Genomic DNA, 13,249 nt, shown 5'->3' with positions numbered 1-13,249 from the left:
GTAGAACAATTAATTCTAGTACAGCAACTCAAGCTTAGAATCAACTGTCTGACAACACAAGAAAAGCAGACCCAAGAGGTCTTCGTGGACAGGTTGCTGTATACAAGTTCATTAGCGAGTTTTGCAACAGGGATAGATTCTACAACAAAGTAAATCGATTGAAAATGCGTGTCAAATCACAATGTTAAGGGTCTTTGTCAAAATTTAGTAAAACTGAGACAGCAGATTGTCCAAAGATTTCAGAGCTGTCAAAAAAATTGCAAATATATGTTGTTTGTCAAAAACTACACTGCTGTTTTGATTCAGCGTTTTTCGACATAAGCTGCTTTGTCATGAAAAAGGCTTTTGACGATAGATTCTCTAAGCCCCAGAAAGCGTCTGCATAATGGTTGCGAAAACTTTTTATAGTAGTATCAGGTAATTCTATTCCAGGGACAGCAGACCTGATAAAAGTTGTCAGGTTTGTCTATGTAGGCACACCTTCCTCAGAATACCCTTGTTTTTTTCACACAAAAAAGTCTTGCTTTCTTCTCCTGGTGAGTGAGGAATATCACATGACCTGTATCCATTCTACATTAGTTTCTAGAAATATATCAGTATTAAATCAATAAGTGAGAGCATTTATTCAAGTTACTGTAAACTAGAAGGATAGGTTACCACTTTCTACATAGTGTTTTCATAAATGACTAAAAGCCTAATAAAATGGTGTATATAGCCATATTCTTTCAAGCCCTCCCCCCAAAAAAAAATTACAATAATAATGATAAATATATCAAATAGAACAAAATCAGTAAGATATATGTAATAATAACAATGACAGATTAAGAATAAATTCATTAGATAAATAAGTAAATAAATCCATCAAAATTGAAAAAAGGTGTTTTTAGAAGTCATGAAAAATTGAATGACCACCTTCAAACTTACTCTATAGTATTCAACATCCTCTTGGCTTCATGCAAATAATACATGTTGGGGATATGAAAACATGTATAACTGGGGGAATATGAACACATACAATTCCATGAACATTTCACTGCAAACCTTTCTTAGTCAACAGAACGCAGGGGCAAGGTTTACCCACTGACATAGTTAAACAAATGGAATACAACACCACAGCAAACCACTCTTCTATATGATAGGGAGGGTGTTGAGAAGATAAACAAATCTCTAAAGTAGCATAAATGCTATTTCACATTAAAATTGCCAAATAATAGAGACTTCTCACTTCTTTATGATGTACCATCTACGCAAAATTGTGTTCAGTGTATGCGGAGTCCATCAAATTTTTCAAGAAATAAATGATCAACTTACAATAACATGGGTGAAATATGTGACTTCTTGATAAATAATAAGGAAAAAAAATCTGAAGGAAAAATATTTAAAGTTCTGAAGAAGGAAAGTTAAATTTGAAAATAAAAGCTTTAAGACTTTACAAAAACTATTGTGCAACTATATCAATTTCATGGCCTATCTGTCATGTAATTAACTGTGCAAGCAAACTTACTTGAATTACTTTAAAAAATAGAAAAGTGATCTTACACAATTTATTGTTCAATCAATGAAGTGTTTTGTCTGCATTTAATTGTTTTGAATTGCGTAAATTATGGGTGAGGGTAAAATTATATGACGTGGAATGATGATCGAGCATAAACAAAACACAATGAAAACAAAATCATAATTATCATGGAAAATGGGTGAAAACAGATAGATGAATGGGGATGAAGAGGGAAAGGACTAGAATGAAAGTTGGGAAAATACAAATTTATGATGATGGTAACAGGAGACAGCGTTGATGATGAAGAGATGGGGGTACAAACCAGGAACAACTGAAGATGAAATGAATGCAAGATGGATCACCATGAAACAACTTGGAGAAACACAACTTCCCATTCTTGTAAACAACAAGGAAAGTGTCACCTTTTAAACACATGAGGAGTTACCAAAAACAGCTAAGATGGACAATTGCAGACTCTGTGACACTTACTCAAGCAGCAGTTGCTACCCAATCTGCATTTTGGAAGCCACCCATATCTTAAAAATTATTGGAACTAAAGACCATAGCCCCTTCTAAAGGGCAGTTTCATCAACATGTTTGTCTGACATGTTGCCAGATCTAACATCTTTTCATTATTCCGGCTGGCTGATGAGAAGCACCGTTACTATTGCTACCATCAGATAAAATTGAACTTGTCGGATAAAACGTCAGCCAAGTTCATTTGTGAAATACCTTCCCGGTCTCACAACAACCATCTAAGAGGACTAAGCAGTACTTTCTTAGCACGCTTGAAATATTGCATTAGGACTTCTGTAGGTGTGAGAGAAAAGGGCAGCATGGCAGACAAGGATGGTACCCATGACAACTGCCTTGTTGCCCTGAGCTAACATGAGGGCTACTACCCCTGTTAACACTCTTTAACATTTGACTTTGGAGAGATTTAGACTGAGGATATATTCAACTGCCACATGAGCAAGGGTCACATCGACTGATAACAACATGAAATCATGCTATATTAACGCAATGACATTTTTTAATCAAATCAATGTGAACAATTGAAAAAGGGATAGAAATGAAAACCCTACAGAGAATGAAGTATGAAGGGACGAACTAAGAACAGAAAATTTTACTGATTTATTGGAAGAGAAATCCAACCCCGATACCAAGTCACTTTTTTTCTGGAAATTTCAACATGAATGTATTATGACTAAGAGTGAAATGAAGATGATTTAGATAAGATTGTATGTAAACTGAAAGAAATGATCATCATCATAGGGATTTTTCACTCTATCAAGGCTAGCTGCCAAGTATAGAAAACTGTCAATTTTGAAGGCAAATTCATTTCTAAAACTTTTTCTAGTGTAGCTTGCTATGCAAGCTTGGGAATCAGGGTGACAGGGTTGACTTATATTATAGGATTAAATCAAGAGGAGCAAAGATATCTAGAAAGGGATGTTTCTCACAAAACTGACTTGGGGGCAAACTGGGACCAGCGCAAATATGAAGATTATATGGGTGGGGTTAATGGAACATAAAAACCACATGGTATAATTATTTTGCTAAGGAGTAGAATCTTTAAATTCAACATTGGGTTGTTTAAAATAACTTTATAGACATTTTTTTAACCCAAAAGAATTTTAACCCAAGGTCTGTAATAATAGAATTCAGGTAAAAGGCATTATGGCCCATTCTTGAGGAATATTACACTAATTTCACTATTATATTCTCTGTTTAAACATGAACATCATCCAATTTGATTATAGGAGTAGTTTCATCTATAGTTATTAAACATCAAATACTTTTAATGAGCCACTATGACAAATCAAGTATAGATCCCCATTATCAAAAAACTTAGAAATCTTAAAATGAAGACATGAAACATCTCACCCAGTGTCATTAATTTAGAAAATGAATGCACTTCATTACATTCCCTATAATGACTTCATGTGGGAAACAGTTAACTCTACAAAATTAGCTTCATGAATGATACATCATGCAAATGTTACTTGCTTAACTCCTTTCAAAAGCTAATTTGCATCTCTGAGAACTTTAATTCTGATTGTTATTACAAAGTCCATAATACTTTTGAAATAGGGTCTTCTATTAAAGCAAATATTCATAATACTACATCTTTATTTACTGTGTTCATACAAGATATGAGCTCAAAGACCACTTGTCAATGTGTTTTACAACTGCTAATATTAGTGACGTGTTGTTAATAGAATATTTTTAACATACAGAATACAAATCATCAAAAGTAGGTTAACTGTATGAGATGAAAATTTAGTAAAATATAAATCATTGTTAAAAAAACACCACACCAATATCATTTAACATAATATCCATCTAACCAGTAAAATACTACCTGTATGATAGCACAGGTTATTTTTTCCTTTCTACTTACAAATTTTTATTGAAGAATATGAAGATGATCAATAATTTATCTAATCTCTTTATATTTTACAAAAATATATTTCCCTGACAGATCCAGACAACAAAAATCTCCTTTCTAAACTGGGTTCCAAAGAGAAATTTTTACAAGGGCACTGCACAATTTTCACTCAGTCAAAATGAACAGTATTTCAACACCTGTATAGCTTCAATTATCTTTACAAAGCACACATCAGGTATTAATAGAATGGTTCAATTCCAGAAAGGTTAGCCTCTCACATCAATATGTTTCAGAATACAAAGTCACTAAATGGAAAAAGAAAGACAAGTGAAAATGAGATGGGATTAAAAAAGGAGAAGTTACAGGAAGTTAACATCAAAATTTTAACTTACTGGAATAATCACACACAGATCTCAGGGAGATTTCTTGATAAGCAGCGAGATAATCTGAACACAGTCTGTATCTGTGTGGGTGTGTGTGACTGTTTGGGATACATAAATACATGTACACACAGTTCAGATTATCCCCCGCTTACAGGGATCTGTGTGTGGCTGTGTGACAGTTCCAGTGATTTAAAGATGTTAACTTTCTGAAGCATCAGTAGGTGGTTTCAAACCGCCTCGATCATAAGAATCCCTGTTAAATTACAAGAACTTTTTTGGGCTAAAAAATACCCATTAATTATTCCTGCATTCACACTACCCCGAAACATACCCTTCAGGATAAGTTCATGAAATTACAAGCATGCGCAGTATGGTCTGATAAGCAGGCAAGGCGCAAGATTCAAAATCACTAGCTCAGCAGCTACCCACGGCGCCCGCGCCCAACTACACACTGGGCTAAAAGTTCCCATAAATTGCTTTCACATTGCCAAAATACCTGCAACCTTGGAAAAACCCCCGCGAAAGTTCTTGTAATTTTGACAAGTACTACTATTTTAATAATGAGTATTTTCTTTCGGGGAGATTACGCCTAATTTGCTTTCACTTTGACAATATACTTGGTATTTTCTGATCAGGGTTAATATCCCGATAAAAAAAAACCTGGAACTGACGATCTTCGAGGCGGTCTGAAACCACCTTTTGTGATTGAGAAAATCGCTTAAACTTAAACATGCCTTTGAAAGACATGTGTAATAAACTGTGAAGCTTGTTTAATCCTATCTTATTTTAATTGGTCTTTTTTTTTAATTTTGTGATTTTGGATTAAGAAACCAATTGATTTAAGAGGCTATGGCCTCTCTGTGATCTCTTGATGTGTGTGCTCAGTAAAGATTATTGAAGCTAGCCTGTGTAAAAAATTAATATTGGTCATTTTGACTGAGTGGAATTTGTACAGTGCCTTTGTAAAAGTTTAATCAGTTTCTTTGAAACCCAGTTTATATTCTCAGATAACCTCTCTTAAACTTACAGCATATGTCCCAACTTACTTATGATTCATTTTAGGAATATATTTCCATGTATCCATACAAAGTTTAAATTTTGCTCAATTAGAAATTATAGTCATCTCTTAAAACATTTGTAAGATCTAATTACATACGCAGCTCTTAACCAGTTAATGAATTCTTATATAATTCAATTCTATCTTTATAGATAAAGGGGTTTCCACATTAAAATAAAATAAAAAATTCTTTCTTATCTACCCAATCATTCTAATAAGTGTGGTGACAATAAAATATTATAGAAAACTTCAATTTATCAAGGTGATCCACTGCTATTCAAAATATAAGTGTTGTCACTTGCAAAAGCAGGCAAAATAATTCATGCACAATGCATGAGTATTCCATACTACCCATAAATAATAGTTGGCAAATAAAGTCATTAATCTAAAGCCTTTTCTGCATTAATCAAAAATCAATTCACTAATCATACTTAGGCAAAGTTCTTTAAAAATCATATTACTGCACATGCACTGAGCAATCCAGAGCCTCTCTGGCTCAATACTTTTTGACGTCATCATCATGCCGACCGATCGTGATTATTTTCAACATAATGTGTTAACTGTGGGGGAGGGGAGAAATAAGATTTTATTTTAAATTGTCTACTGATGTGTCAAGCAGACTCGATTTTGTGAGAAAACAATACATACAGTCCACACCAGTCAACCCTGCACATGACTACATAGAGTATATGAGATGCAAAGACAGACACATACACTTCATGAGAGTATAAGGAGATAGATATGATATAGGTTGCAGAATCAAATAAATACAACTTGGCGTGTACGAGAGAGCCATCCACTCGCTCTCTCACTAACTTGGGGGGGGATATTCCCGCAGAATGGGAAATAGAGAGAGAGGAGGGGGGATATGGTTTTTAAGGGTACCTCGAGGATTGATTCGATCAGTTCCTGTTAGTATCACCGACACAAAAAAGAGAAGAAATTTGAGATGGAAGAGAAGGATGATGAGAGTAGTAATATGTTTGCATTCTTGGATGTCACAAAAATAAAAAGCAACAGAAAATCATGAGTTAAACATGTCAGGATGTTAAATAAAATCAAAATGATACTGTTTTTATTGATGAAAGATTAATTTCAGTGATAGCCATGTGGATTTTTTTTCGTAAGGTCTTAAAATCTGTTGTTGCTAGCCCAAACATATACTGAAAATGCCTGGGCATCCTTATTACTTGAGGCACAGGTACTTTATTAATAATTTTTACCTATGTAATGCAGAGTAAAATCAATTTTGCACCTTATTATTGAAAGGTACAGGATAATATGCAAGTACAGTCCTTCTCAATATGCTATAATTCCAAAGGTTTCTGGGGAGACAAGTTATCATGATAAATGTGTTTATCGGAAGTATACTTTTCAGCAACTTCTCATTCAGTTGTTCATGCATCAACCGTTCACATGTTGTTGATTTTTAATCATTCATTCAGAGAAAAATGAGTCCCTAGAGTTCATCAAAGTATGTCAAAAGTTTCACAGCAAAATATATTTAAAGGTTTACTTTTTTGTTGGTTGGAAGGAATAAATGCTGACAAATCAAGAAAATCTGGAAAAATTTGAATTTTGGAATACAATGAAGGATTTCTATGAGCTGATGAGGAATAAACTTGTGCTGTATAAATATATATATATTTTTTTTTTGGGGGGGGGGTGGAATATGAGTATCATTTTGTGATATTCCCAAACAATCTTGGTGTGAATGCAAAATGGAAAGCAAAATCAAATTCATTCATGATATCTTATGATGGCTGGTAAATTCTTAGTGCATGACCAAACTGAAAAGGATTTTAGAGATTAAAGAATCTCACACAATAATCCTGGTAATATATATCTGAAACATCTTGATAATGGCATCCCAGCACAAACCAAAATATTAGTGAAGATGATGATGGTGAATGAATATGGTCCATGGAAAAAAAAACAATAGCCCAATAAAACAAATGATTCAATGTGGTGTTGGATTTGAATCAAAATTTGCCCATGAGAAGATTCTTTGATAAAACTGAAATGACTTGATAATAATAACATGCATGTTCATTATATGACCCATATGCACATGCTTCATTCTCTCATGTAATTTCATTCATCTTTCTTTTTATTCATTATTTAGAATAAAGTTGTTTATATTTGCTGATCCTAAATTCCTCATTCTTTTTTCTAATGACAAATAACTGTTTTTTTTTCCTCAGATGAGACCCAGTGAAAGAGTAATCCCCATCACATGATATAGCAGATATTTCACTTATTATTATTATTTAGTATATCAACAGTTTTTGTCTCATCCACCTCATCTCCATAAAAATTCTCAGCAAATAATCTCCCTCTATTGAGAGATAGAAGATAAAGAGAATGAAATATATTCATACAAATGCTTTAAGCAATTATAAAGCAATTTAAATGGCTTAATTGAAAGTTTGAATTGTCTACATTCGATTAAAATACTCCATGAAAAAAAAATTGGTTACCATCAAATAAAGAATTATTACAATGTCAATAATGCAGAAAATTGGGCTATGGCAGCCATTGCCAGATCACTCTCATATACATGTACATGTATTAATGCATAGTTGCCATTCAAGTAGTCTATACTAATTTCCTTTCTGCTATATTTCCAAAGGTTACTGACTTTAGAATGTAAAATGGGGATACAAGATTACAATACACTGGTGTCCTACTATGCAAGAAAATGCAAGAAAACTAAATTTAAAAATGCAAAAGGGTGAAAAAGTGATAACTTCAATCATGCTTGTGTAATAACAAGTCACTCCAATCAGAAAGATAGGTATCTGAGATCAACTTAAATTTATGTCTATAATGAATCCCATTCCGTCTTATTTCCATATTAATTGTGCTTACATATACTGACATATCACCAGTTCTCTTGATTCAAAAAGATGGGGGTAAAATGAAAGGAAATCTGAAACAGAGATATACTTGAAATTATTGCCTACATTTTGTCCCTATGACAAATTCCTATTTCTAGACTAAACATCAGTTTTTCTGTACTATTTTCATAACACAGCCAATTACATGTGATTTGTCTTTAAATATGAAATTAAACAAAATGAAAATACATGTAGATATACTTCTTGATTTATACTGCTTACACATGCAGATTGTAACAAAATGTACTGCCCCATAATAAACATATTCACCTTGACATACTACTCTAATCCTCATTCATTTAGTCTTTTAATTGGTGCATGGCAACATCTTTTCTTTTAAATACCTCACACTAAAATAATCATCAAAATTGTAATTTGACTTTTCAATTACAATTTGTATAATTCAATTGGAACCATATAGAGACTAGAAAGTTACTTTTTATTGAGAATAATTAAAGTCATTAAGCAAATTCTACTTTTACTCCTTGCTCTGGGGAATTATATCGCAGAAACATGCACACAAACAATTCAGGGAAGATAGTACAGATACTGTCGGACCAGAATATTAACGATAGCAACAAGTGTTAGTAAATATAGCATTTCTATCTACGTCATGGTATAAAACAGGCACTCTCACTCTCTCATTAGCATCTAGCTTGTTCAGATCCAGAGAAGAACACAGAATTATTGTCATTTGAAAAGATTAAGCATGCCACAGGACATAGCGAAGTATGTTTTGAGAACCCTCTGATTTAAAATCTGTTTTCTGATATTAGTAAATCATCTGTTTCAGAATATTTATAATTACATTATTTGATCATCAAAATATGGATTTGTGTTGGGACAGTGATGGATAAATCCCATTTAATTTGATCATTAGGTGTCTGGATATACTTGAATAGTCCAAAAGAAGGTCATACTTTGCGAGGTTATTTTCAGACTCAATTTTGAAATGTTCAAGATTTGTAAATATAATAATCTCAAATTTCTTTTTAGATTAATTTGATTAAATAGTAATTTATGGATCTCTTACCTCTGCTTTCAATCTAGGATGTAATAAAATATAGCCATTACTGTTGACACCGAACACATAGGCCTGAGGTCCAATCTAGAAATCAAATATGGATACAAAGTATGATGAATTTACGCAATATACTTGATCTTTTATGGATGGAAGATGTTTTTTTCTTTTAAATGCTTCAATCAACTGAGATTCAAATCTGTGTCTATAATATCATAATCATATAGATATTCAATGTTGCATGTTATAGATGATATATTATATTTACGTGCATAAATGGAAATTTACATAGGCATTGGTGCATGACATTTTTCATATTTGTTGCAGAGTCAACTTACCTGTTCTGATTTCTGAGTTAGTTGTCATTTTTATTTCAACAATTTGTAATAAACCATGCAAGTCAATAGTGACCAAACAATTTTAACTTCATTAAAGGCAAATGCCATACTAACAACCAAATAATCAAGTATAAAATTAAAAATTACCAAAAAGGCAGGCAGACAACATTGAAAAGAACAAAATTTGAGAAAAGTATCACCTAATTATACGTTTATTATCATTTTGCTGACATCATCTGTGCATGGGAGGCAAAAAACAAAATGAATTGCTGCAACCCAAAGGTGAGAGAACTCTTGTTCAAACTGAAGCCCTGGTTACATTTAATGTACATTGTTTCTCATATTAATCATTAAATTGTTACATTGTTAGTGCTTCACTTTCCCTGTAATTTTTTTTTATGAATCTCAATTATCATAATTTTTAGATACACCCATGAGTAAGAGCTAAATGGTTTTTAATAGTTTACCTCCTTGACAGACGTAGAATAGATACTGTCAGACCTTGTGGATGTGTCATAAAGCCATTTGTAAGTTACTTGTGAGTTACATAATGACTGGTGATCCTTTTTAGGTGCTAAATCGTCATCAATGAACACTTGTAGTATACCATTTGCCACAAGAAAGGAATACCATTAATCAACAGATCACCGGTCATTTGTAAAGTAGTTCAAAAAAACTTACAAAAAGTATTATGAAACACTCATCAGATGCTACTGAAAAATATTTCTGTTTTCAAATCCCCAAATCATAATTTTGACTAGTTTAAAGTTAAGTTGCCTTCGATATTGGATTTAATTTAAATGCAATTTTTTCTGCAATAAGGCCCTGGGATTACAAAACAAGCTGGAACTTTCAGATTTCTCACTTTCCATATCAATAATTCTGTCCTTCTTCACTTATACATTAGAAAAGGGTAGATTATTTGTGTCAATATTTTCATTTTAACAATATCTATAACTTATTTTAAAGCAATCTTCAAATAAAAACAAGAGGTGGAAAGATAATACAAGATTATTTACAAGATTTAGATATTACAAGGGCAATATGTTTGTCTACAAAATATGAGGAATTCTCAGCACGATCTGATGCTCAGGTAAACAGTGTATCATTACTTCATCAATAATATGAATGGATGAATCAATATTGGTAAAATGATTGTTATATTATTTCTGACACAAATAGATGCAATGTGTTAAATGAAAATTCTGTACCCCCTATTGGCCTATTCTTTACCTAAGAACACTAGAAAATTGAAATATGATTAAAGATTAAATATCTAAGTTAACCATAGCAAAACATGTATAACTGATAGCAATCATATCAACAGGAATAACATTGGAAATGTAATTTACTAAGATGTAAAAAGCATGAAACATGCAATTAAATGAAATGTAGATGTAACATATATTCATCTATAAATTATTGTCATACAATTAACAAAAACCTTTTTAAAGGGGAATCCAACATTTAAACAAGGATTTTAGAGGGGCCTGGGGTGAAAGTGATGCCATTATGATGCTGGGTATAGGCATTTGATCCAATCCACAAAATGGCTAAAATCTTTTTTAACAGTTTTACTTTGATTTATTCAAAGTAAGCATATAACCGATAAATCACCGATATTTTCAAGGTTGGATTTCTCTTTAAGTACAAAGGTGTAATGTCATACAAACCCAATTGTCAAGGCCACTAGTTTGAAAAGATTTTCTAAGAATTGTATAATGGTCACATTAACCTATCAGTAACTCCAGAGTCCAGCCCACTGGCTTAATATGTTCATGTGGTTGTTTCATAAAGCTGTTCATAAGTTAAGAGCGAATTTAAAAGCGACTGGAGAACGTTTCTTACACGGAAAATAATCACCAATGAACATGAGGGGTGAATATCTTTTACAAGAAAGGATCACCAGTCATTCTTAAAGTTGCTCTTAACTTACAAACAGCTTTATGAAAAAGCCCCCTAGGTAAAATGCAAGCATTTCATTGTTTAGAATGAGTATTAAACACAGACTCTCAAAACTTTTGGATTCCTGATAAATCACAGCCTACAGTATGACTTTATTCTTATAATAATTAAATTTTGATAAATATATACATTCAATGATAATGAAATGAGAACTGAAGGTACAAGCTTATGTGATGAGAGATACAATGGTAAATGGCATTATGACAGCTGATTAAAAATGATATAAATAAAACAAAAGGACAATGTATGAAAGAAACTGGGCATTCACCATATTGTGTCTCACCCACTTGTGAAATTACGCTTTAAGAACGCTTGCATCATTCCCTCCTGAACTATGCATCTCAGCAGAAAAGACCGAGAAATTCTTGCAGGTACACTGTAATCTTTGACCTTACACCCCCAATTGATCTCCAACTGACCTTTGACCTAATTAAGTGACTTCAGAAAGCATGATAATGTAAAGGTATGCTAAAGGGAATATATGATTTAAGATTTGTTATATTCAAGCATCAGCAAGTAAAAATTAAGAAAAAGGTATTGGAATTGTCCTTTATCATATGACCTCAAATGACCTTTGACTTTGACATGTGATCACCACCAAAGTCTTGCATACTAGCTTTGGCATTTATTACATACGGATTATGTACAGATCCCATTTTATCCCTCAATCTTGAATTTAACTCCAGTGGGCCAGACAGGAAGGTGAGGAAGAGATGAATGAAGTTAAAGAAATGATAGGGAACTGAAAGATTGATGAATATGAGATACGAAATGTTAAAAAAATAAAAAAACAAAATATTGGATGAATGTACAACAGGTGAAAAATGTTATATTAAGATAAAAAATGAACTGTGAATAAATTTTATTATACACCTATATAGTATAATCAAGGTTATTTTGAGTAATGAATTATAGCTTTCTTAATGACAAAACAAACATCTAGTTTATAATTATTGGCCCAAGTACTTCACTAAGATTCAATAGTGATGTTAGTATTGCCAAGGTGCCTGCAGTTTTATGTTTAGGTAGCATGACATCTAGAGGAAGCATTAGTGATAATGCACACACATTGAACAACATATGAGCATATTTAAGGAATATGCATACAAGTTTGACTATAACTACATAACATCAGCCAAGTTGTCTAGGACACACTGCTTCAATAAGGAAAAATATTTAGAGAGGAAAAAACAGGTTTACAGAAAGTACTTTACACATCTGGCTACACAAGCTCGGGTTAATAGAATATTGCGGCTGAGCACATCACACACTTACAGATTGACTGAATGAAGAATTATACTCAGGCTGAAAAAAAGATAGGATCAAACAACATCAAGTGATATATATGTTTTTATTGAGTTTTGCAGAGAGAGAAGTGCTGTGATTTACACAAGTAAATTGCCGACTGGTTCATAAGAACTTTGTCTACAGCCTGTTTGGTCTCATAGTCTAATCACATTTTATCTACATTTATTATTATCATTATTTTATTAAACTTTTCATCTAACTGCCTCTTAGTCTGCTTACTGTATTGTTTAATTCCCATTTAGGCTATATATCCATTACATCCAATAACAACTTGGGGCACAAGGTTAGATGAAGTGTTTTTGGACCCCAATTTCAGTTGACAAAGTAAAAAATAATAAGTAGATGAAAATAGAAATGAGACCAACTGGTCATTAGAAAAAATGTTGATTA

General features: G+C 32.6%; 1 protein-coding gene across 11 annotated transcripts in view; it reads right to left on the bottom strand.

The window, feature by feature from the left end:
* LOC121411917 (voltage-dependent calcium channel subunit alpha-2/delta-2-like) overlaps positions 1-13,249 on the bottom strand; it is an 87,930-nt gene that overhangs the window by 25,432 nt on the left and 49,249 nt on the right. For 7 of the 11 annotated variants that reach the window (XM_041604811.1, XM_041604809.1, XM_041604810.1 and 4 more), the window contains 3 exons: positions 12,827-12,856; positions 9,261-9,335; positions 6,213-6,236 (listed from right to left, as the gene is read on the bottom strand). In XM_041604811.1, the coding sequence (XP_041460745.1) occupies positions 6,213-6,236; positions 9,261-9,335; positions 12,827-12,856 (129 nt within the window). The remainder of the gene's footprint in view (positions 1-6,212; positions 6,237-9,260; positions 9,336-12,826; positions 12,857-13,249) is intronic. The other 4 variants (XM_041604816.1, XM_041604818.1, XM_041604812.1 and 1 more) reach the window with 3 other exon arrangements.

The sequence above is a fragment of the Lytechinus variegatus genome, chromosome 3 (assembly GCF_018143015.1).
Source record: "Lytechinus variegatus isolate NC3 chromosome 3, Lvar_3.0, whole genome shotgun sequence".
Taxonomy (NCBI): domain Eukaryota; kingdom Metazoa; phylum Echinodermata; class Echinoidea; order Temnopleuroida; family Toxopneustidae; genus Lytechinus; species Lytechinus variegatus.
This window is presented reverse-complemented; position numbering and strand designations above follow the sequence as displayed.